The 24694-nt window shown below is 55.1% G+C and overlaps 9 protein-coding genes across 9 annotated transcripts; 4 read left to right on the top strand and 5 right to left on the bottom strand.

Moving 5' to 3' along the window:
* Window positions 1-3362: 3362 nt before the first annotated feature.
* Window positions 3363-6698, bottom strand: VDBG_07969 (predicted protein; the record flags this gene model as incomplete). The annotated part of the gene is made up of 3 exons (XM_003001664.1): window positions 3363-4381; window positions 4488-4694; window positions 4748-6698. The coding sequence occupies 3 exons, from the start codon at window positions 6696-6698 to the stop codon at window positions 3363-3365; spliced, it is 3177 nt and encodes a 1058-aa protein (XP_003001710.1).
* A 1502-nt stretch (window positions 6699-8200) lies between these two features.
* Window positions 8201-9379, top strand: VDBG_07970 (conserved hypothetical protein; the record flags this gene model as incomplete). Its single annotated transcript, XM_003001665.1, has 2 exons — window positions 8201-8851; window positions 8909-9379. 2 exons carry the CDS (start codon window positions 8641-8643, stop codon window positions 9178-9180), a joined length of 483 nt encoding a protein of 160 aa, XP_003001711.1.
* Window positions 9333-11293, bottom strand: VDBG_07971 (WD repeat-containing protein; the record flags this gene model as incomplete). Its single annotated transcript, XM_003001666.1, has 2 exons — window positions 9333-10192; window positions 10249-11293. 2 exons carry the CDS (start codon window positions 11291-11293, stop codon window positions 9333-9335), a joined length of 1905 nt encoding a protein of 634 aa, XP_003001712.1.
* A 2264-nt stretch (window positions 11294-13557) lies between these two features.
* VDBG_07972 (conserved hypothetical protein) lies at window positions 13558-15720 on the top strand (the record flags this gene model as incomplete). Its single annotated transcript, XM_003001667.1, has 1 exon — window positions 13558-15720. One exon carries the CDS (start codon window positions 13558-13560, stop codon window positions 15718-15720), a length of 2163 nt encoding a protein of 720 aa, XP_003001713.1.
* Window positions 15721-16139: 419 nt separating this feature from the next.
* On the top strand, window positions 16140-16796 carry VDBG_07973 (conserved hypothetical protein; the record flags this gene model as incomplete). The annotated part of the gene is made up of 1 exon (XM_003001668.1): window positions 16140-16796. The coding sequence occupies one exon, from the start codon at window positions 16140-16142 to the stop codon at window positions 16794-16796; it is 657 nt and encodes a 218-aa protein (XP_003001714.1).
* Window positions 16797-17065: 269 nt separating this feature from the next.
* On the bottom strand, window positions 17066-18777 carry VDBG_07974 (conserved hypothetical protein; the record flags this gene model as incomplete). The annotated part of the gene is made up of 5 exons (XM_003001669.1): window positions 17066-17282; window positions 17320-17697; window positions 17966-18083; window positions 18152-18521; window positions 18631-18777. The coding sequence occupies 5 exons, from the start codon at window positions 18775-18777 to the stop codon at window positions 17066-17068; spliced, it is 1230 nt and encodes a 409-aa protein (XP_003001715.1).
* Window positions 18778-18838: 61 nt separating this feature from the next.
* VDBG_07975 (predicted protein) lies at window positions 18839-19003 on the bottom strand (the record flags this gene model as incomplete). The annotated part of the gene is made up of 1 exon (XM_003001670.1): window positions 18839-19003. The coding sequence occupies one exon, from the start codon at window positions 19001-19003 to the stop codon at window positions 18839-18841; it is 165 nt and encodes a 54-aa protein (XP_003001716.1).
* Window positions 19004-20942: 1939 nt separating this feature from the next.
* Window positions 20943-22735, top strand: VDBG_07976 (lipase; the record flags this gene model as incomplete). The annotated part of the gene is made up of 2 exons (XM_003001671.1): window positions 20943-21221; window positions 21432-22735. 2 exons carry the CDS (start codon window positions 20943-20945, stop codon window positions 22695-22697), a joined length of 1545 nt encoding a protein of 514 aa, XP_003001717.1.
* Window positions 22736-23647: 912 nt separating this feature from the next.
* Window positions 23648-24681, bottom strand: VDBG_07977 (phosphorylase family protein; the record flags this gene model as incomplete). Its single annotated transcript, XM_003001672.1, has 2 exons — window positions 23648-24543; window positions 24654-24681. The coding sequence occupies 2 exons, from the start codon at window positions 24679-24681 to the stop codon at window positions 23648-23650; spliced, it is 924 nt and encodes a 307-aa protein (XP_003001718.1).
* Between the last annotated feature and the right edge of the window lie 13 nt (window positions 24682-24694).

Raw genomic sequence — 24694 nt, forward strand, 5'->3', positions numbered from 1 at the left:
CAAAACAGCCTCCTTCGAGCGATGATACCGGGCAGCCGGCAGGCGGTCTGCCGCGTGTTTGGTCCGACGGTCTTTGTTCTGAGCTACCTCGCTGCCTTGAATCCCTCCCCAAAGATCCAAGCTCCGGTTTCGGGGGGCAGCCCGGGGAAGAGTTTCGAGGCGGCGAGGGTCGGGGATAGGCGTCGTTTGGGCCCACTTTTGGGGGGTACACATGTTTGGGGGTTACAAGGCGAACAAGGCGAAAAGCTTGAGTCATTGCTTTTTTTTCTCTCGATACACAGCTTGCTGATTGCCCAGAAGCCCCCCAAGGCCCAGGGCTTTGTGACTTGATCTGGCCTGTGGTCGGTGGTCGATGGATGCGATAAGTCAATTGTGCTAGCTCGACGTGATAGCTCCCTCGAGATTAAAACGTGGAGTCGGCGTACGAGGGTTCTGCGTATGAAGGTTCGACGTGCTAAGGGCTAGGGGGGGGGGGGGTTGTTTGCTCGATCAATGTCGACAGGTGCTCAAACGTAAGAGAAAGAAAGTGGGGAGCTTCACCTTGCAGGTGCGAGTGTGCCAGACACAGCGATCTGCGACTGGCCGCCAGTCTGACATGGCCAGCAAAGGCAACGCCTGGATCGTGTCGCGGCCGCACAAGCGCGGCGAGGGACTGACGAGTCGCGGACGACGACACGGTCGCCATGACGGATGCAGGCGGTCGAGTCGATTGGATGCGTCGGGGGGGCAGATGCGTGTCGCAAGGCAAAGGCGAGAGAGAAGAGTGGTAGTGGGCAAAGAGAAGAGAAGGGCGAACGCCTGGCCTCTTATTGCGGGCTGCTGCGACACACACACACACAGGTCTCTCCTCACCGATCCTTTTTCTCTGTTGAGGCCCAGACCAAAACGGAACAGAGCACACCACGATGAATTAGGGTCCAGGTCGGTCAGAAAAGTCCCGCCGGCCACGAGGTACTAGGGGGTCGACGAGAGTCAGGCTGGTCTGGCAAGGAGGGGGCCTGTGGTCGAGAAGAGAGGTTCCCCCCAGTCCGTTTGATAAGAAACGTCTATAAGCGCGATAGACACGGAGCGGGCAACGGCGAGGCTCTATCACGCAAATGGAAGGCGGGGCCAGCCGTGTAACTGTCGCTGCGGGTTTCGGTCTGTTATGGGACTGGGAATAGCAGTAGGGCAATTGGTCGTGATGATCCAGACGTGGAATTTTTATTCCAAGGTTTGGTCCAAGGTCAGGTACAGAGACAGTTTCACCTTGGCGACCGAACGATCCGATCCTCTTTAGAACTTTGGGGGAGCAGCTCATCATTTTAGCAACCACTCAAGAAAGACGTGATTAGAGCGACAGGCACGTATCGGCTGCAGCTCCACTTCTTGGCCAGGCGATCCCTCCATAGGCTCACAGCTGTCAGCAGCTGCCGTATTATGAGCATCGGCCCGTCCTTCCTGCCGTCGAATCTCGAATCCAAAAACTTCCCGATACCGAGCGACGTCGACGCCATTGAACTCCATCGTACGCCGGAGCGCACGCTCAATTCCTCACGACTCCGAACCAGCGCCAACCACCCCCACGTCCATCAAGACCTGCAAGATGGCGAAGAAGAGTAAGGCATCATGTTTTCCCTCCTCGTCCAGCGATCGGAAGCAAAGACTGCGACCAAAGGCTAACGTACGCGCCCGCCCGACACAGCCAAGGCCCGAGTCATCACCGTCCGCCTCCTGTCCATGGCCATGACGGGCTTCTTCTACACATTCAACCGCGCCCGCACCGCCTCACCGATGAGCATGCTCAAATACGATCCCATCAGTAAGTCTGCCATTGCTCCTCCTCTGCGTTGCCCGTCATGGGTCCATCGCTCGCATAGCCTCCCGACACAAGCGTGTTTGCAACGACGAGCCTCTCCCGTCCGGTCGAACGGCCTACTTTTCAACATTCAACGCTAATTACAACACTACAGTCAGGAGGAAAGTTCTATTCCTCGAGCAGAAGCGAAAAGGCAGGTAGATGCGCCCGAGCCTTCAACGTCGAGACCAGTATTTACAGATGTACCAACAATGACACGATATCACGGGGCGCTCGCCCCTATCTCCCACGGCTCTCAAGTCATGCGTGAAGAGGGAAGAACGAGATGATGTACCAACAATACCAGTTCTTCAAGGAATACTTTTTCTAGAGGAAGAGGAACAAATTGATTACAATGAATAGAATCTTCACATGAGAATCGCTACCTCGTAGCATACAATAAGCCCACCTCCACATCGTCCCAAAATTTGGCTGACCTCTGCATCTAATCTGCTTCGAGGGGAAATAATGATAGCAAGTATAGAGAAATTTCGGGGCATGCTCCCCGGCAACTTGTGTCTTGTTGAGATGCCTACTTATGCAACACTTCTGTGCCGCCGAAACACGACCATAATACAATGGCAGCTTCAGCCGTCTAAAATCCGGCCATCGTCTCTTTGACAGGATTCAGCTTGGAATATGTCTTTGTCACCTTTCTCGGACAATCACGCTGCTCTGTTGGACACAACTTTGGCCTCGGTGTCGCGCCAGAGGTGCCGGGTCTGGTCGAAAAGTGACGGGAGACCTCTTCTGCTTCCGTCACATCTTCGATGTCATCGTCCACCCGCGGCTTCTTGCTTTCTTGGACGCTTTCGAAGTGTCCTGGCCGCTTGCCTTTGAGTGCCTGCAAGCTCGGGCCTGGGGCTTGCAGCTCACGCCGCTGACGTTCTATGGGACTGAATAGGCCAGACTCTCGGAATATTGCGTGGGGGCCCAGTACGCTGCTTGGGAGCGACCTTGTCACGGCACGATTGTTAGCGACATAGTCAAAAGTCCTGACGTGCCCGACCACCGGTTGGTCATATGCCCTGAGGCCTGAGGGAGCCCGCTTTTCCTCATGGCTGGAGTGAACTTGAACGGGCACCTGAGATTGGCTCAAATACCTTCGAGTCAGTGGTAGGGCGACGACGCAGTATCGATTTTGTCGGTCCCATGACTCTTCTCTGGGTGCGCTCTTCGTCATTGGACACCATTTGCAGGGCTTCGCTCGCCTCTGATTGACTAGGTGTCCGTAGCACGATACGTTTCTCGCGGAGTTGGACGATTACCGCCGCAGGGGGGGCATCGATGTCACGGTCGTGCTGAGAGCCATTCTGCTCATCACCGCGTGGCTTGGAATGTTCGAGGCTTACAGATTCCAAATCGGACTGTCTAGCGGGAGCAGGGCCAACAGTGTTGCTCATCCTTGTCTCGGCTGCTTCTGTTTCTGCCAAACAAGACTGGTGCGTGTGGTGTAGGACTCGTTGTATCGCGAGCATTGTCTGGAACTGTTCGTTCATGCCCCCCACATCAACTGCACTCTCCTCTAGTTTCTCAACTGTTGCTTGGCCACCAGGAGCTCCTTGTCGGTTTGCTTGAGCCTGTTGAGAGCGTCATCATCCATGGGAGACTGGCTTGGACTCTTTAGCCTATGAGTTAGATTGGCAATTCGCTGCTCGGCGTCAACCAGATCTCTCCGTAATCTAGCTGTCTCGGCTGTTGTATCTTGCTCTAGGATAGGAACATGTCTGGGAGACTCGTCCGGTTCCTTTCGGACTTCACTACGCACGATAAGAGTATCCTCGAAAACAACGTCGCGTCGGCTATTTGTTGTCCCGTGACACTCCGTCTGTATCGCGGCATCAATAGTGTCACTGACAACCGAACGAAGAGGCTCCTCCCTTTTCTGCTTCAAACTCTCATAGATGCTCGTAAGGCGCTCTTTGATGTCTCCAGTGTCTTTTTGGCGCCTTTCAGTCTGGTCTCGCAATTGGCTCTCCATGTCGCAGATCTTCAATGTCTTGAAGTTAGCCTCTTCGTGCAGCCCAGAGATTTCAAGCTCCATATTCTTTTTCAAAAGCGCAATTTCGTTCTGGTGAGTGACATTGAGATCTTGAATTTGCTGCTGCAGGATGGTGCTCTGGGCGTCCTTATTAGACAATGCCTGTCGAAGCTCTACAATATCGTTCGCCAGAGTCGCTTCCTGGTTTGAAGTACTTTCGAGGCTCGCGATCTGAAGGCGCAGGCCTTGGGCTTCTTCCGTTTTCTTTTCATGTGAAACCTCAACATCTTTTAGTTGACGGTATCGAACATCAAGAAGCGTCGCACATTGAGTCTTCTCTTCAGCCATCTCAATAAGCTCCTGGCGCATATCTGCTTCGCGAGAGCAGTGTCCTTCCAACTGCGTAGTGAGTTGATTCTGGATGCTCTCTTGAACTTGGGTCATTGAATGTCGTAAGTCCATCTGACTGGTGTTGGTCGTGCGCAGCGCAGCTTCAAGCTCATCGAAATGCCCCTTGAGCGCCGCTGTGAGGCCGTTGATCATCTCATCCCGGCGCCGGAGCTCTTGGTCGCGTGAGGAGACAGCCGAAAGTATTTGATCCAATCTAAATCCCGGTCAGCCCATTTTCTCTTCTGTAATCGTCATGACCCTGCCTTTTGAGTAAAAGACCAGATTCTTCGGCCTTTGTGAGTTCTTTGTCACCCGCTATCTGCGCCAGGATCTGTTCCATCCCCGCTCGAAAACTTCTCGATAACTTGTCGTGTTGATTTTGGTCGTCGAGCTGACTTTCCAAGATATTTGATCTCTCCACTTCTTGCAAAAGCTGCTGCTGAGTATCTTGTAGCTTTGCCTCGATATCTCTGAGCGTGGCATTGACTTCAAGTGTATCAGTTAGGGGTGTCTAGAGCTTGTCTTCGTTGACGACTCACCTGTATCAGATTCTCTCCGTGAAAATGCGCGACAAGCTTCAAGAGCCTTGGAGAGATCGTCGCGCACCAGCTCCCCTCTAGCAATGGCTCGTTCGCTCTCGTCATGATTTTTCCGTTCCATTTCTGCAGCATCCAGGATCGCTCGGTCAACAAAGGCTTTTTGATGTCTGTAGAACCTTTGCTGCTCGTCAAGAGCCTCGTTGAAGCGCATTTTGTAGTCTGCGAGTCGCGTTGACATTTTGCCATACCTGCTTTTGTGTTCCTCAATTTCGTTCATCAACCTTTGAACCTCCTCATCTGCCTGAGTATTTTTACATTGCATCTCTTTCACCTCGGCTTGAACCTGCTTGTATTTCTGTTGGAGGTCCTGAATATCAGTATGGAGTTTGTCGTAATCTGTAGCGATAGTATCCCTCTCACGCCCGCATTTGATTAACTGGCGTTTCCCAACCTCTATTCTCTCTCTCAACGCTGCGACCTCGGCCTCTTTACACTCAATAGTATCGCACTTCTCGGTCATCAGGGCGGCTTGCAGCTGCAACTTAGCACTTAGCTTCTTCTCTTTCCTCTCGGAGTCCTCAAGTCTAGCAGTCCACTCGGAAAACGTCTTCTGCATTTCGGCTCGGCTGTCTGAGCGGTACTTATTCTTTTCAACTGCTGAATCTCGACGTCTCGAAGTGTTGGAGTCTCTTGACATCGCGGAATAGGCCGATGGACTCGAAGGCTTGGCCAAACACACAGAGCGACTTGTTTGTTGTGCATGACCCGAACGGCGGCTTTCATGGTCAACGTTCTTCGTTTTTCGTGCACTAGGCATCGCCAAATCTGCCATAGCAGCCTCTTGGGGGGCTGGTGTAACTTGACAATTCAGTGGAAATCGCATCCGGCTCGGAGGAGGATGCAGCAGAGCATCTGGATTGTGGCCACGCGGACTGTGGTCAACTCGCCCTTGGAAAAACAGCCGATCATGATGTTCTGTACTGGCATCCGAGTTTCTGCACTTTGACGAAGTCGTGGCTAGTTCGAGGCACCTGCTATGGGTCTCTGGTAACGATGGCGTCTGCTGTTCGATACTATGACGACACTCCTCCCTATGGATACTTCGAACTTTCGAACACTGATCAGTGTGCTGGCCAGGGGAGCCAGTGCTGAAGCTGAGATGGCGATCATGATCCTCTGTGCTCTTGGGTCGTAACCCGGGACCCCTTGGAGGCTGAGACGCACTCTGCGCTTCTGAACTGCCGTAATCCGAGAAGTATCGTGAAACACCAGGAGCGGGGGCTTCCTCGCGTGGCTCAGGGGCCTTATTGATACATTTGGGGGGTTTCAGTGACTGTAGCCGCGTGGACGAGTCGGAGGGTAGGTGTTCTACCTTATTCTTTATTGATACTGATGCAGGCTGGCCAGCAGCAGGCTCAGTGGTTAACCGCGCTGTTTCGTCGACACCCATGGTCTGTGGATTAGATACAATGGAATCAACTCCCGGGTTTTGAGCCGCAAAGTTGTTCCTTTCCGGCTGGCGTCCATCTTGGGCTGTGGGAACGTATGGTTTAGCCTTTGGTCCAGAGAACTGGTCCCGACTGAAAGAGGGTGCTGCCTGGAACGAATAACCGGTATCGTCCACGACAGACTCCAGGCTTGTAGCTGGCTTTATAAAGCGCTTCACTTGGCCTGCCTTTAACAATTGCTTTTCGATGGTGCCGTCCGAACCACCAGCTATAGTGTTAATAGCGCCAGGGGTATTGTTGACCAGGGCCGTCCTGGGGCACTTCATTTGGGAGTCCTCCGCCAGTATAGACTCTTCTATCTCCTCGTCACGTTGCTGTGCTAGTGCAGTTTTGCGATCTGACGATCCAGGGATCACCGAGGTGTTCCTGGAGATATCGCTGCTGGCCTGGCTGGCTGCAGGGCCAGGGCTACAGTGAGCTCCCAATAGCGAAGGTGATATCATGGTTCTGCTTGCACGGGGCACGAAGAACCACAACACTATGTATTTGGACGCGAGTGATTTAAACAAGCCCCGACGACTCCGAGGTCTGGCTCTGGCTGCTTGGCGGTGTGATCTGTGCCCGTTTGGGCATTGGAAATCGCGAGGCTCCTTTCAGACGGGCAGACGTTGAAGTCAGCTGAGAAAAGCCCCAGATGCGGGTGTCAATGCTGATGATGCTTTCGTCTTGATCGAAAATCCCTGGTCCTGACGAGAACATGAGATGGCCACCAACCTTGTGGGGTTTCAGGAACTGTCCTGGCCCTGGTGATGAGGGCATACCACGAGAGTGGAAGAGAATCAGGTGACACTCCCCGTCTTCGTCCTGCGCGAATTGTCGTGGAAACCACGTACCAGCACCCCAAAGCCAATATTGGCAACCAATTGCAATGACTGAGGAGCAAGTAAGAAGAGGAAGTTGTCACTTGCTTGCCGATTCCAAGATCGGCCTTTGTGAGGCACTTGCTGCTTTGTTTCAATTGCAGACGGCAAGCACCAAGACAATGGTAAGGGCAGCTGCTGCCAAAAGGATGTTCATGTGGAGCGACGCTACCCTATCTCATCATCCTGCTGGCCACAGCATTGGGCCGCTGCACTTGCTTCTTGTACCTTCTGCCAGTGCTGATACCGAGAGCTGTGAATAAGGTACCTATTGCGGTAGGTATGTACGCAGAGGCTCGAACGAGGCATATCTGTCAAATATCATGGGAGGCGATGGTGACTGATACCGTCATATGCGCCTGCTTCCATTACACGACCGTGTACAGGCGCATCGTTCAAGTGCAGCCAATACGGCATGCTGCAAAATGGCGTAACTGCAACATTGCGGCCCTCGGCAGTCATGGGCCTGCCAGTCGCGACCACTCCCACGGTTCGGCAATCCGCTCATCAGCACAAAAGACAGGGATCATGTGGGCGGACAAAATATTGTTAACACTTTTGACGTGTCAAGCAGCTCTATCAGTCTCAAGGAGCCAGCGAGCCGGGCGGTAAATGATACAGCCCAAAAATGTCCAAAGCTGTCGAACGAGCAAGACATCAACTCAATTATCGGATGAAGGTAGAGCGCAGTCACTTGTACCAGCATTAATGGTGTGACAAGGCCAACAACAACGCTGTGATGTCTTCGGAGCCAGATGCAGGAGAGCACGTCGTTAGACCCATCACAACAGCCCATCACACTGGGAAAAGCAGTGCAGTACCCGTCGCCCACATTGTGCACCGGCGCTATTGATTGGCCAGCGATATCACTGCCGTTAAGAAACCCCACCACCACTGCCGCTCGCCATGCTCTCGCGTGCACTGATTCGGCGGTGCATGAGTGAGCAAAGATGTGACGGCGGAAAAAGCGAACGATGTCTAAATCCTGGAGGCGCCCATCAACGGACTAAATTGCTGATTGGCGGGTCTCTTCAGGGGTGCATGCCTGGAGGCGCCGCATGCCGGCGCTTCGAGTGATCACCACCACCAATGAACGCATCGCGGCACACGGGCACTTGTCTCGACAAGCACTGTCTAGGGGCCAATCCTCTTACGAAACGAGTGAAGCGACGATATCGTCTCGGGGACGCTATGTGGGAAGAGACATGCATGCGCCCATCACATGGAACGGGGTGGGGTGACGGGCTGGTCAGGGGCATCAAGCGACCGCATGGCAGACATGGGGTTGACTGGCTTGGCTGAAGAATATCTGGATGAGCCGACGTCTTGAGCAAAGACTGGATTGTATATACCGACAGCTGGACCGCTCTTGTCTGCACCGGGTATTATTCCATTTATCTACTTTGTCGTACGGGATTTGCTGTGCAAATCGTTCGACAAGGCCGTCTACCAACCGTCCCCTCGTTACGGTATCATACAAACAACCAAGTCTTACACTCTTGTCCTCACATCTTGCCAATAAATCATGGCATCCCAAACATCGCACGATTTCCCTCTCGCGACTGAAAATTACTATAACGGCGATGGTGCGAGCGGTCAGGAGAACGCCGGGGCCGCAGATCATGCCGTTGACAGCGAGGCTGGTGCCTCTGGCGACAGCCCTGGTGCAATCAGCATCTCCGAAGAGGCCTTGATCGCCATCATTGTTGTTGTTTCCATCATCGCCGCCCTCGGCAGTAAGTCTTCCTTCCATTTTTTGGCAGAAGCGAACCCGCAGCTCTAACCCACGATAGTCGGGATGGCCGTTCTCTTCTATGTCGCCAAAAAGCGCGAGTGGAAAATCAGAGAAAACCTTCGCCGGTCGGCGCGCAAGGTTGTCACAGCTCTTACACCTCGTCGAACTGAGTTTCCCAAAGAGGTCAAGGATTCCCTTAGCAGGTCCCGCCGCGGTCGGACAAAGCTCGATGACGTACCGCCGACTCCTCGGCTTCGGCCTGAAGACCTGGAGAAGGGTATGGCAATAGAGTTGCAGTTGAAGGACAAGAAGAAGTGGGGGAGGAAATAGGGCTCATAATGGAAGTTTGGCTGTCATGATTCACCTGTCGACTTGGCGCGTTCACGAACACAACAGCTCGACAGTAGCCTGGTGCAGAGAGCTTTTGAGGAACCTCCATTGTGTAAAACATAGTCGTTGGGTATTCTTCTTAGGCGTTGAATTTAGAGTTTCCTGAAAGTATTGGAGCTCGCGCTCCTTCTTGGACCAGACTTCTTCTCCCTCGGCTCCGAATCGAACTGCTGGGGCTTCTTCTTGTGTCTTGGTGCCGGCACAAAGCTGACCTGTCGCTCGCCCACAACATCCCCTCGGACCTTGGACACCCTGCCCGACTTTTGTGCGCGGGAGCCCAATGCTGTGTCCTTCGGGCCATTGCCCCTGGACGACGAAGAAACCCTCATGACGATATCCGCAGGAGTTTGCTTCGGCTGCCGGGAAGGCTCGTTGGAATCGTCCTCCTTGCCCTGAGAATTCCTGGCAGGCGCTCCAGACAGCGCATATGGTGTGCTGCTTGGGTTGAGCTGGTGGTATTCGCGACTCGTCTCGTCGACCTTGAACGCCTCGTCCTCGAAGATCTTGGCAAAACGGTCGTCGCCCAGCATGCCGGCCTCGACATCCACCTTCTCTCTGTTCTCCTGGCGCTGAAGAAGCTTGTCGGCGAGCTTCTGGTTGACCTTGACTTTCTTCTTGCCGCGAATGCGGCTCTCGCGCTCCTTCTCCACCTTCTCCTTGATGCGCTTCGTTTTCTCCTCCTCCCAGATGTATGGGTTTGCGATGAGGCGAGCCTGGTCATATAATTTCGAGGCGACAAAGTAACCGTGCATGTAAGGGCGGAGTAGATTGGTCTTGCCGATGAGATGAGCCAAGCTGAGGGACTTGAGCTCGGCGAGAGTAAGGAACTTGTAGTTATCGTAGGTTTCCGTGGGGACTTCTTCAGCCATCTCCTCAACCATGTTATCGAGGAAGGAGCACCACTTAGGGGCAGGTCCGAGACTGGGGATGAAGAACGAGTGTTGCTGTTGCCCTGGTTGGGAGTGTCAGCTAGCTTTCGGATCAATCGATATGGTGTTTGGAACAAACCTTCATTGGCGGTGAGAAGCATACCGGTGTCTTTGCACCAGGCTACGTCGTTGAGATCCACGATGGGCTCAACGGAAGTGAAGGGCTCGCCATCTAGCTCGTCCCAAATCTTGATAATTCTCTTGTCCGCCGACATGACCTTCTTTTCTTGGGACGCAGTCGTCATGTGAATTAGCTTCTTGATCGGGAAGCCGTAGCCTTGATCCTTGGAAAGGAGGGGAATAGGTCGGCGCATATCGAATAGCTGCACCATGCCGTTCGCGGAACCCGTGGCTAGCGACAACCCAGAGCTGTTGAAGTCGAGTGCTGTAATGCCACCTTCTTGGCTGGACAGAAGGGCGACACGCGACTTTGACCTCGGATCCCAGAACTCGACAGTGCCGATCGATGTGCCAAACGCAGCCAGTCCGTGTGATCTCTCGGCGATGGCCGCCGTGTTCACACTACCGGCGCCGATGCTTCCTTGCAAGCCGGCGCCGGGCTCGTCCCCACCGACATCAACCTGGAACGACTTCATGAACCTTCCAACCTCAAGGTTGAGACGGAACACTTCGCCGAACCCTTCTGAGTCGACACCTACGGAAGGAACGTAGACCTCGGCTGATTGCCTGTCGTAGACCAAGTCTCTGCCATATCGGGGAATGCGGATGCCGTAGTGGAGTCCCATCGGTGTGTGTAGTTCGAGTCGTCGGTCGGTTTGTAGGAGGAGGGTCTTGGAGTAATCGGATGAAAGAATGGCGAGCTTCTCAGTCAAAGACTCGGTGTGGCGTGCAAAAGACAGACAAAGTTGCGAAAGAGTGTGAACGTGAATCTGAGGCTTGTATGTTCCTGCGCTGACCGACCACTCGCCGTCCTCACTGACTGCAATGCAGTTGCTTGCCTCTTCGAATTCGAAGTCCTGCAGAAGCTCAACACGATTCTGGTACTCGAGATCATTCTTCAGCGATCGCTTTCTCCTGCGCGCCAGCCAATCGGGAAGGGGCCTGGCAGTCGATGCGCCAGAGATGGTATAAACCGGGACGGTGCCCGGGTTCGTGAGCTTCATGTCGACGATAGACTATCACCAGACGTATGGTGTTGAATCCCAAGGTCGCAAAAAATTATACTTCAAGAGAAGATCACCTGCCAAAGCTAGCCAGATTTTGCGGAGGGACCAGCCATGGACCTTCGGGTTGTAGAAAAAACTTCCGATAAGATAAGTGCACCTCGGTGAGGCCCCGCTCATGGCAAGGGTAAGGATGCGTTAGCGGCTCTGCTGACCGAGCTTTGCAAATGTGAGGTGATTGGCAGCACGGTCTCAATGATGCGGGCTCTTCGGCTGCGCGGTGGAGTTTGTGGAGGACAGGGGTCTGCTGTTCGTTGCAAGTGGTGGTCCCTGCCTTCCAGTCGCAGTTCAAGCCGTACCTCGCGCAGCGGACGTGACCATCCTTTCGACTCAGCTCGCTGAGGTAGCCAAGCCAGCTCGCGAAAGTCGACCCTCGACGGCGCATCACCATCATCCCGACCATTGCCATGCATTAGCTTTGTTGAAGCGAACACGCTAAGAACTTGCAGCATTCCGTCGACAATTCTAATCCACTCTGCCTTTTTCTGAGCCCAGACAACTAGCTGGTCTACCTCGATCCATCTCGGCTTGGACTCGGCTCGCTGAGATGGCGTCGGGCGTCTCCAAGAATCGATTCGGAAGCAACCCCTTTACACACATTCTAAGCAGAAAAGCTCGCACGGAATCCGTCTTCTCCAAGTCTCGGTCTACATGAGTGGCCCCTCATAGGGTTGCTTGTGCCTGGAAGAGCCCCAGAGACGAGACACAAGTCACAGCGGGGATCTTGATGTCGCCAAATCGACACCTTGAGCCCGCATCACACCGTCGACATGGACACGAGCCAATACGGTACTAATATCTTCTTGATTGTAAGGGCGCGCTCGCTGTTTGCTGTATTTCTGGCATGGCTAATATTTCTCGCACAGAAAGGTATCTCGTCAATCGCTTATCAACTGTACGAACCGGCACCCGACCAGGCGCAAGCATTCGCTTCCATTGCACCAACCATTGAGAAATCGCTTCGAGATGCCGGCCGTGTAGCACATTTTGACAGCAGTCGCCGCGCCCTATGGCACTTTCATATCCCACGGCACGATGCGACGCAGCCGGCAGCTCGTACCGAGGAGGGGGGTGCCCTGGACCATTTATTAGACGTAGCTGGTTTCAACCTGGTGCTCACTGATGAAGGATCCTTCGAACCCGGTCATCTCTTCAAGAGCCGACCTTTCGGGCAAGGGCAAGCCGCTGCCAATACACCGACCCATCCTGCTTTTAATGGTTCCGTACCCGATGCAACGCTCAGAAATGCCTCTTCATTCGACAACAACATTACGGCCACGCCTAGCTCTTCTGATCCGGAGGGAAAGCCAACGCCAATATCATCATCAGATGGCAAGATATCTATCACTGTCAAGATCGCGTACGAGCAGTTCATTAGCGCCATGATTTCCACTGTATCGTCGCCAATCTGTAGGCGCTTAGCCGCGATCCCGCTGAACCACTGTACAATTCTGTTGAACTCCAAAATCATTCGACAGGGAGAGTCTGAGAATGCCTCAGGAACCGAGACGGCTGTCCTTGGAACCTTTCGGATCTATCTGACAACCACCGGCACCCTGGTCATCAGCTTTTCGCTGGTCTTGAGTGAAGGTCTGATATCTATGCACGAAGTTCCTGGTACAGGCCAGGCGGCTCTGTCGAGTCAGGTCCTGGCGGCGCCCTTTGGAGTTCTCGGGAGCTACATGGGACTCGCGAATGGTGCACTGCCTTATGCTGACACTATTGGGCAAACACCAGATACACGTTTATGGCGACCCAGGCCTGAACCAGACGCAAAGTCATCACAATGGAGGGAGATATGCACCAGCATGCTGAAAGGCTGGGGCTTATCCGGGCATACTTTGCAAAATTGTACGTGGGTCGCACTCCAACTCTCTCCTCGGAAGCCTGTAGACCTTCGAGCTGAAGGCAGAGGAACGCCGGTGCGGAACTTGTCACCGCCTATGATCTTTTCATGGCCTTCGATTCTCTGTTTTAGAAAGAGATCTGTGGATCCACAGGCCAACCAGAGCGAAAGGACTGATATAGCGCTGGCATCGAAGGAGGCGGCCGACTCTCTGACGGAAGCCAAGACCTGGTTCCAGTCCGGCGCTGAGAGGGAGGAAAGCATTGTCCAACGACGCAAAGCAAGAGAGGCGGCCGCTTCTGCGAAGGAGGTTCAAGCCCAAGCTCCAGCTGCTCCTCAGCCAACTGATCAGTTTCCGATGGACCCCAGACGTGCAGCCAATGCTGCTGCTGCTAGCGCCATGTATCCTACGCCGCCAGACGCTGTTCAGAATCCACTTGGCATTTTCACCGCACCGGCGGCGGATGCCGTAACCTCGAGCCCTGGGCCGCCTTCGTCGGTCGCTGCGCCTGTAGATGGCGATGCACCCATGGTCAACGCGGTAGTAATGGCAGATACCGAAGGCGATAACTGGGAGCCAACCGACACTAAGAGAGATCGAGGTGATTCGACTTTCGAGGGGGATGACAACCTTTTTGGAGACATGGGCCCGGACATGTTTGGCGACACAGACATCACGGACGCAGACTTCAGTTTCTTCGATGAGGATGATGACAATAATCCTCTGGACCTCAATATGTCTGCGCCTGACACGACGATGACGGGCCTCCCGACGACAACGCCTGAGCCAATTTCGTTACAAGCAGATATCTTACCACCCTCTATTGACGACCCTCCTGAGGAGACGAAACTAAAAACGGAAGCGCCTATTTTCACCAAGCCGGAACTCCGACATGCGCGTAGCACGCTGAACGACGAGACAAGAGGACGACTGACTAGTGACAATTCAAAGGCTCTTAGCAACAAGCGAGAGCCTAGCCCCTTTGACCCAGCTACTGTATTCAAAAAGGTTCGGGCCTCTCTTGGCCGTCTAAACGACCAATCTCTTGGCAGCTCTTCTACAGTAACAGCACGCAAAGGCAGCGTTTTTGACAGCATCGAGTTTGATCCTGTACTTCCTTTAGCAAGCAAGAAGTACGAGCAAGGAGGTCGCTTCGCCTGCCGATGGACACCTACACAGTCAGACACGAGCCTCAGTCTCAAGAAGCCTCCAACTACAGATTACCTCCGCAGACATAGCAAGTCCCATCGCAAACCTTTTCGGACGGACAACACCAATGCGCGCATCCGCAGCATCACTGATGGTTTGGAAAACAGCAGTCTGCAAGCCAGCCCGGATAGAATCGAGGAATTGTCCTCGGACGCCGATGACATGAGCCTCGAGTCCGACGTTGACGAATCGCCCGAATTGATGGAGGAACCAACCTCGCCCTTCAAGGCAAGCACCAAAAGACTGAATCTTGAGGACGACATGGTGTCGCATGTGACGTCGTTGAGAGATGTCGAATCCGTAGTGGAGGATACGGATCCATCCTTGGCGCTGGACTTGCCCAGGATTGCCAGATTCGAGGTTCCTGAAGTCGCTGTTGCGAAATACTTTGACGATCCAGAGCCTCTTTTGAGCCAGCTATCACTTCAAGATGACGACATCATTACTGTTGCTCAGATCCTCACCGAACAGGCCATTTCTGGCAATCTCTGTTTGCGTGATGCACAGTCGGCGACCTTTAATTCCCCTGTCGGTTCCGAAACCCGCCGCCAACTAGCGTCTCTTTCCAGAACATTATCTCTGGTACTGCAGCAAGCTATACCTGCTGCTATGGGAGATTCAACTCAATGCCAATTCCGAGAGTTGATTGAAGCGTCCGACGTCCCCCTCCTTGGACCTCCCAGCAGAGCTCAGCCTCGACCAGTGCCTCCTCGAGATCCGAACGCTGAACCTCCAAAGCCCAACTATCTGTTCCAAATTCCTCCACCTCATCTAGAGATCAAGCGCCTGGACTCCAAGCTGTCTGTTCTGCCATCGACCATCTCATTCTGGGAGACACTTGGTCTTGGTCCGTCTCAAGGGGCAAAGAATATTACTGCCGCTTGCGTGTTTCCAAATTTAAACGGTCTCTCTGACTTCGCCACGACATTTCTGGGGCGCATTAGAAACACGTATGAATTCCTGAAGCTCGGAGGATTCGACATTGTCAACGGCGAGAGTGGTCATCCCACAGGCGGGCTCGTACCGTGGGAGGAAGAACGTTTGACTGGCACACCAACGGTCGATGGAGCAATGCACGGCTCAAGCTTGGCTGACCGCATGGATAGCCTGAACCAGAGTCTGCTTTCCCTTGAGGCCCGTGAGAAGAACTTTGTTGTCTTCATCGTCTACATACCAAGTCATCCGGAGTCGATCGTCGAAGCTTGCACGGCTTTCAGCAGCTCTTCGAACTGCATAAGAAAGCCCTTGCCGACAAGAGGCTTGCTCCATCAAATGAGTTGGTGTTGCAACTTCTACCAGTGGATTTCTTGACAGCAGTTTCTGGAATGCCAACGGCTTTGCCTATTGACCTCATCAAGCTAGCGCTGGAGACGTATGACCGATGCACCATATTTGGGGGGCCCATGCCTGCGCCTGCCATCCTCCTCGAGCATACCCTGCCGCGGAATATCGACTTCAGGCTCAATAACACAGGGTCATCCTCGCTTATGCACGAAAATACCTGCATCCACATAGCATACGCACAAAGCGTTGACGAAAGGTGGATCACGGCAGCTTGGACGGACAACCGTGGGAGTCAGCAAATGACGGCGTCATACAATCTCGGTCGAAAGGGCAAGTCATTGTCAAGTTCATTGAACGAAGTCACACATGAAATTTGGGAGACGACTCATGACCTTATCTCTCGATGGAAGGTGCACTGGCGTATAATTATAACCAAATGCGGGAGCATGGACCAGAGTGAGATTGACTTCTGGGTAGGCTTGGCTCAGACGGAGCAGCAGGCATCGGTCAGCTTGACGCTCATCACGGTCGACACGAGCCCCTCGTTGCAGCTCGTCCCTCCAGCGGTCAAGGTCCCCCCTACAGCTTCGACGTCATTCTATACCACACCTGTTTCCACCCCTCAGCCATCAACTGTTTCCCCGGACCAGATCGGCACCCCCTCGACACCCATGAAAGACGGCAGCCAGGCGAATGCTAGCACGCCGACAGGTACGCCAGGAGGGGCGGATGTGACAGAACCCGCCGAGGGTGACGCGATTCTCGTCGATGTAACCGATCAGACTTGGGGCGCCGTATTATCCCACAGACTGGGTAATTCGACCGCGCCCGGAGAGCTAAGCACCTCTCTCATAAGTGGCTATCTTGTCAAGCGGGGTGGAACCAAGGTTGAGGACCCCCCAGTCGTCATGGAGGTCAACATTGTACACACAGATGGGAACCCTCGAGCTCTTGAAGCCCTGCTCAGGGAGATGCTCAACTATTTCCGTGGCCTTGGGACCTTGGCGCGGGCCAGGGGCATCGTGGATAGAGAGACAGACGTGAGACCGTGGCATATCGCGGCGGCAGAAAAAGGCGTCCGGGCGCTGTATTTACTGATGTGAATTTTGTATCAATGAGAGTTGAACGGCTGGGTAGCATCACATCACAGGGATGAAAAGGAGTGGAAGCATACCGGTTTCATGCAGCGTAGAGTGTAGTAGCAGTGCCTGGGGTCTGGTGGGATATGACACGAGTAGACATGATTATCACTTATGCGGGCGTTACGGCTCCATAGCAGATGGAACATGAACAGTGACACACTTCATAAAGAAGTATATAGCATATCACCAGTAGAATCGTGAGAGTGACGGCATTTCATGTGTTGACAAGGTCAGCTTCTACTAAGCCATGGACGGTCCTCATACAGTGCCAAGCTCATGACGGACCCAGCCTGTCCCTGAATGCCTTGGTCGTAACCATCAAGACTGTAGCCCGGACGCCGGCTAGGGCTGCCAAGAGCAAGTGTGTCGAGAGCGCCCTCCTTGACTCCATCTGGAGAGCTAGAACTACACCACTGGAGGCCTCGAAGACGAAGACGTGACAGGTGTCTGAACGAAGAAAATAGTATTAGAATATACGTCCTACGAATTGCGACGATTGCCGCCAGCCTCCTCCTTCATCGCCGTCGCGCTGACACCATAAGGCTTGAGCTCTATCGAGTCCTCGTCGCCCACGGTGCTCAACCTCTCGTGCTCGACTCTCACCTCCTCCGTCTTGAGCACGCCGCTTAGATTCGGCGAGCGGGCGCTGGCCTCGGGGTCCCGGAGCGCCTCCTGCGACTCCTCCCAGGCAATGTTCGACATGATGACGACCGAGTTCTGGCCGTACTTGCTGTGCTGCTGTCGCGTTGCGCGCTTGGCGTCGGAAGACGTGGCGCCGGCGCCCGTCTGCCCGGCGTAGGGGTTGCTCCGGTTATATTTGGACCTGGCGTGGCTCGTCTTGAGCTCGTGGTACAGCATCCTCCTATTGTTGAGCGGGTCAGCACGACGGTGTCATTTGGTGCGAAGGGGGGCAAGCTGGGGCGTTGACTAACAGCACGGGGATGGATACGGCCATGATGGAGGCAGCGGGCTCTACCAAGGTCCAGATGGTCAGGTCAACGCGGTCATAGGTGAAGTCGGTGCTCGTCATATTGACGACGAGCACCGCCTTGACGATCGCTGTGATTCCAGCACTACCCCAATGGCGTTAGCAATGATGTACGACAACTGAACATGGACGACAATCTCACATAGCACCAAGACTCATGGCCACTGCAACACCGAGCCTCTCACGTCGTCGCATGGACATGCCCATGATGATCTGCCACGGAAGTAGGGCGAGCATGAAATCGAGGATAGCAGAGTAGTCTGTGTCGGTATCAGTATGACGGGCCGGGCCGGTCGAGCTACTTCAACTGCATCGTCTTGTAACTCACATGCAGCGAAGAGCTGGAATTTGAGGAGTTTCTGCCTGTCCCAGCACTTTCCCGGGTGGCTGCCATCGATGACTTTGGCAAAAGGCGTGCACTTCACCAGCCCAAAGATCCAAACAAGATTCATGGAGACATTGATCGTCACGATGATGAAGATGAGAAGATACTTCATCCACTGGTTGGTCGAAATTCGATAAAGCGTAATGGCGAAGGACGTTTTGCTTAACGTCGTGGCCATGATTCCAAACGCCGCCACCATGATGGTGCTGAGACTGATGATTTTGAGATTCTCATCGCTGATTGTTGCCCGCCTCGTACCGAAACCGATCGAACAGATGTACGAAAGCACAGAGCAAGATATAGAGAGGGAAATCTGCCGTGGTGCCACGCATGAGTATTCCAAGACTATTCCAAGACTTTCAACAGCCCAGGACAACCGTTCGGTCAAAGTCCTCAGCAGGGAATTGAAGGACGCAACATACCCAGGAAGCAATCAAGAGATGGTCATCCCACCAAAGACCTCTTCCTCGCCACACCTTACAGTACAGGCGGAGGGAGAGCAGGATAACGGCGGCGGCGGCCAAAGACCAGCACGCCGCGAGAAGGCGTGTGCGTCTATCATCCTCCATGACGATATGCTCGGAACATGCGGATGCATGCAAGAAAGCACGGAGGAAGAAAGACTGTAGATCAGGGGACGACGAGGTTGGACAGCAAGGAGACCTGGCAAGAGGCCTTGCGAGTGTGGGCGGCGCTGTGGGGATTGCCGATGCATTTAACAAACCAAGGACCCTTCTGCCCCAGATCCCCTGGTCCGTGATGGTCCACCTTCTCGGCTCCTAACTTCCCGCGCATCACAAGGCCAAAGATGAGATACATCAGACCATCTGAGGTTCGAGAGATTCTGGGTAGGATCATCGGTCTACATGGTACACTAGAGGGGGGCCGGCGGGGATTCCCTCGCTTGGAAGGATCCGACCCAGGAGAGAAGAGAAGCTTCAGCTCAGTATGGAATCTCTGCCTGGTCTCGTCTCATCAGCTTTGTATGGGCCACCATCTAACTGTTCTCGGGGATGTGGCTGTCGATCCCCATGTGAATGGATCTTTGACAGCCAATGCTGATTTCACTTCTGGCCACTGTCTCGGGTTACTCTCACGCCAGCGACCGTGCCTTGCTAGTTATGCCTTCACAGTTGGATGTCATTCATAGCGCCGCTTCATAGCCTGTTCTCTCGCCGCCGCCTGGCAAGGGGATGGATGGGTGTCTGTTCTCGCAGCCGTCGGGCAGTCGGGGAAGAGCCGCTGAAATCTACGCATAACGGCCATCAAGCCTTGCTGGTGGAACTATGTGTCCTTGGGTGGAGATCATGACCGCGCTGGCGTTCTTAGTTGAAGTGGTCGTCAATGGCGTGAGCGTGCGAGTCAGCTCCCACCTTAGCTCAGGGGCCGTGGTGCTCTTGGGTGTTTTACGCAGGGTGGCGGCACAGTTTATGTGGCAAAGCGGAAAAGGCGACTCGTCCGGCGAGTGTATCATTATTGCATTGCCTTTTCCCAAAGCAACGGCACTTCACTGCAAAAATAACCTGTTTCCCTCTTTCCTTTCAGCGGTAACCATCGTTCTGCTTGGACGGGCAAGGGCCGCGAGAAGGCTTCAATCACCGCGGGCTCGTGCTGCAACGTCGCATTGCCACTGGCTTACCATGGTCGCTTGGATCGGACGCTTTGGCAACCTTTGGCGAGTCAGGAGCCGGCGCCGCCTCCTGAACCTAGGTAGGTAGCTGGCCTAGTCATCAGAGCGAGCCGGGGATCGTTGCGCCGCGCATCCGCGTGAATGAATCATGCTGGCCTTAGCTTGGAGTTCTTCATCACCGTGTGTGTGCCCATGGCAGGTGGGGCCGGGCGTTGGCAGGGCGGGAGCATTTCTATTCTTCTCCTCGCTCCGAGGATGAGGGGACTGAGGGACCAACTCAATATTGTGCCTAGCTCGTGAGCTTAGTCCCTTATTTCTTGGTTTGCATCCGAGCCATCCACAGTCCTACCCACTTCACCTTGCCTGAAGTAGGTAAGTCGGTAGAATGGCAACGATGCCGGTGGCAGGCCGGCAGGCAGGCAGGCAGGCAAAGACAAGTTGAGATGCTCGGCTGTCACAGCCTCGCTTGGTGAAGAGGAAGCCCGTTCAGGGCCCACTTTCCGGTCATGTGACCCTGGCCTGAGGTGCCGGAGAGGTCCCCCCTTCACCAATTCCCTCGTCGGCTCCTCCGTCCTTCGTCCCCTCCTCCCTCTGCCCCACCCCCATGTCGGCATTCAACCTACCTTAACCCCAAGATCCTTGAAGACCAGACCCCCCCCCCGCCTGCATCCACTGGCAACTTGGCCAGGATTTCTGCATTTCTTTGTCCAATACGAATTACCGGCGGCCTATTCATACCCGATGCAGAAGACATGCCGACTACACCGGGGAATATTGGTCAAGCTTCCATGCCGCCCATGTCGCTATCGCCTTCGGACTATCCGCGGAAATTTTCTGCCGTCGGTACAAGATCATATCACTCAAGCGCCGCAATACATGGGGGGGGCAACGTAATTTATTGCCATTTGCGTCATGCTTCGATGCGGGGACCCTAAGATGCTTGATCCTTCGGTCTCTTTAAAAGATGCGAGGTGATCGGCATCGCAATTGAGGGCCACGAGGTTTCCATGTGGTCAGCGCTTCTCGTCAACTGAGATCTGCCTCTCTTCTGCACAAGACACGTCCCTCTGCCCGTCATTCTTCCCACGTTCCTCGCAAGCAAGCATGCCTTCGCACGTGGCCACCCTTGTCTTGGCCGCCCTGTCGGGTCTGGCCCTGGCAGCTCCTGCGCCTGCGGCAACCTGGGTGCCTACGGGGCACACTGCTCAGGGGCGCCTACGTTGGCCCTTCACAAAGATGCCGCCAACCCAGGACCTACTTCCTCGGCATCCCCTACGCCAAGCCTCCCGTCGGGTGCCCTTCGTTTCGCCCTCGCCCAACCCGCTGCAGACGACCTTTCAGGGGCGTTCGCAACGCGACCGAGTATGGATGGATGTGCATAGGGTACGGCTCCGACACGAGCAGCCTGGGCAGCCCGGTCAACGAGGACTGCCTGACCCTCAACGTCGTCCGACCGAAAGGTGTCAAGGCTGGCGACAAGCTCCCCGTCGGTGTTTGGGTGCACGGCGGCGTACGTCTTCTTCTTCTTCTTCCCCTCCTCTCTCTCTCTCTCTCTCTCTCTCTCTGTGATCATTCCACTAACGCGGATTCCAGAGTTATGTCCAGGGTGGTTCTCGTGACCCGAGGTACAACCTCACCGAGATCGTTGACCAATCTGTCAAGGAGGGCAAGCCCATCGTGGCCGTCTCCATCAACTACCGCCTGTCGCTCTGGGGCTTCCTCTTCAGCGAAGAGCTCAAGAATGCCAAGGCCGGTAACACTGGCCTCAAGGACCAGCGCGTCGCTCTTGAGTGGTTGAACAAGAACATCGCCGCCTTTGGTGGTAGCCCCGACAAGGTCACCATTTGGGGCGAGTCTGCTGGTGCTCGTGCCCTGGGTATGCAGCTCATCGCCTACGACGGCAAGCACAACGGCATCTTCCGCAGCGCCATTCTTCAGAGTGGTAGCCCAACGGCCGTGTTCAAGGGTGCCGCCGACTGGCAGCCGTACTTTGACGCCCTCCTTGCCAAGACCGGGTGCTCCTCCGCCGCCGATAAGCTTGCCTGCCTCCGTGCTCTTCCCTGGCAGACGCTGAACAGCATCTTCAGCGGCAGCGATGCCTTGAGCGTCGCCGCGCCGACCCTGAGTGCCGTCGTCGACGGCGACTTCATCAGCGCCCAGGCCTCCGTTCTCCTGAAGCAGGGCAAGTTCGCTCGCGTGCCCCTCCTCACCGGCACCAACTTTGACGAGGGCACCGCCTACGCTCGGAACGGCATCAACAATGAAGACGGCTGGCTCTCGTGGCTGTCGGCTCTCGGCCTCAACTCTACCCAGGCCGCCGGTGTTTCCTCCCTGTACCCCGATGACCCCGCTGTTGGCATTCCCGCCTTCTACGAGGGCCGGCCCCCTGCGTCCCCCTTCGGCACCCTCTTCAAGCGCTCGGCCGCCTTGGCTGGCGACTACCAGCAGCACGCCGGCCGCAGGCTCCTGACCGAGACGTACTCGGCCGCCGGCCTGCCCGTCTACTCCTACCACTGGAACGCCATTGCCAACGGCCTGCCCAACCCCATCTACGGCGCCACCCACTTCCAGGAGGTCGCCTTTGTGTTCAACAACGTTGCCGGTCGCGGCTACACTGCCAACCCCTTCGCAGGCCGGCCCCAATCGTACGTCGAGCTCGCTGACCTCATGAGCAAGATGTGGGTCTCCTTCATCCACGGCGGCAACCCCAACGTCGACGCCGTCCAGTGGCCCAAGTACTCGGGCGCCAACCCCACGAACCTCGTGTTCGATCCCAGCCGCGACAACCTCCGCTACACCGAGGTTGACGACTACAGGGAGGAGGGCATCGACTACCTTCTCAACAGCGTCTTCGTTTGAAGCATGAAAATGTGATTTATCTATATATCCTTATTCGTTACTCAGCGTTGCACATGTAGACCATTTAGACTATTGGGAATTCTGCGGGTTCAACGGAAATACATGCCCGTATTGATTAAAACTTATTGCCCGACACTCGGTGATTGCTTTGGTCTCTGGTTACTCTCCTGTTTTTGACGTGAAATGGAGTCGACATCGAAGCTGTGGGGTGTACTCAATGAGTGCTGTTCTGGCCTGGCGTAATGAGGCAGGTGCGACTCGAAGAATCCCAGTCTCGCCGTCTGGGCATCCCAATTCTCGCTTGCTGCCAGATATGAAGTAGGTCACACCATCATCAAGACTTGCTAGGGGCGGTTGCCTTACTAAGGAGGCCGACGCTTGCTCACTGCAATCGCCAGCTCGTGAGACGGCCGAGGTGATAGTGCTTGGGTCATCTCGATTACAGTTCTGGAAGTCGATTTAAGCATGAGCTGGCACGCTTGACAAGGATGAGACGAACAGCTCTCGGTCCTCTGCCCCCGCTCGGTCCCCTTTCTTGGCACTATGGCGTCGTGAAAGTTGAAGAGCCACCTTCGAACAGGATTACCCATGAAGCAGGCGCGGTGAAGAAATGTACATTCACAATGCTACAGCCCATGACTGTCGCTTTTCATAGTATCCACGACGCTGTTCACACATTGCAGCGTCTCTGGGCCTCGCCTGATGACTGAGTGTCATCACCTCAAATCGAAGACGGATCCCGTGGTACGACCACATCCTGTAACACCCATTCTTACGAGGGAGCATCTAGTCAGAGGAATCTAGTTGGCATAAGTACAGTTGATGTACTGTCAAGTCTATATGCAAAGGAATTCGTAAACACATGAGCTCGTTGCCTGCCTCGACAGGCAGCTGCGCTTCTGAACACCGCTCTCTCTATTTCATCTCAAACGCTTTTCTTTTTCGAAGGCCTAGTTCTCCCAGAACCCGGGGAACAGAAACTCAACCTTCTTCATGGCCTCGGGGTTGCGGCCCTCGGGCTTGGTCATGAACTTGACGGCGCCCTGGGAGGCGCCCTCCCACTGCTTGGCAAGGACGAGCTCGCTGTTCTCGTGCCTGCTCAGCTGGTCGAGGACGCCGCCGACAAGGCGCTTGGCGTTCTTGCCGTTGGCCTCCATGTACTTGAGAACCATGGCGACGTCGACGTCGTCAAAGCTGTGCCAGCAGTCGTAGTCGGTGGCCATGCAGATCATCTGGTAGGCCATCTCGGCCTCGCGCGCGAGCTTGGCCTCGGGCAGGGCCGACATGTTGATGACGCTGCCACCCCAGGCGCGGTACATGTGGGACTCGGCGCGCGTGGAGAACTGGGGGCCCTCCATGCAGATGATGGTGCCCTTCTCGTGGAGCACCGACGCCGTCGCCGTCCATGTGGCGGCGCACGTCTTGACGACCTCGGCGAGGCCCTTGTCAAAGGGGTCGGCGAAGCCGACGTGGCCGACGACGCCGCCCTCGAAGAAGGTGAAGGGCCGGATGCCCTTGGTGCGGTCGATGACCTGGTCCGGCACGACAAAGTCCATGGGCTTGATCTCCTCCTGGAGCGAGCCGACGGCCGAGAAGGCGATGATGGAGCGGACGCCGACGTGGCGCAGCGCGGCAATGTTGGCGCGCGCCGGCACCTCGTGGGGTGCGAACTGGTGGTGGACGCCGTGGCGCGCGAGGAAGGCGATGGGCACGCCGTTGTGCTCGAGAATCTGGATCGGGGACGAGGGGAAGCCCCAAGGGGTCTCGGGGTTGAGCTCGGCGACGGGCGTGTAGCCGTCAATCTTGCTGAGACCGGTGCCACCGATGACGGCGATGTGGACCGGGCCTGTCACAATTGTCAGTCACTGGTCACAGGCTTGCGATGCTCCACGATGGAGGTGACCCCCGGAAGCGACGGGTGTCATGGGTCGAGGGGTGTTCGAGGTAGACACTCACGGTCAAAGGTGTTGGGAAGGGCAGACATGGCTTCTGTAGGT

The sequence above is a fragment of the Verticillium alfalfae genome, genomic scaffold (assembly GCF_000150825.1).
Source record: "Verticillium alfalfae VaMs.102 supercont1.11 genomic scaffold, whole genome shotgun sequence".
Classification (NCBI taxonomy): domain Eukaryota; kingdom Fungi; phylum Ascomycota; class Sordariomycetes; order Glomerellales; family Plectosphaerellaceae; genus Verticillium; species Verticillium alfalfae.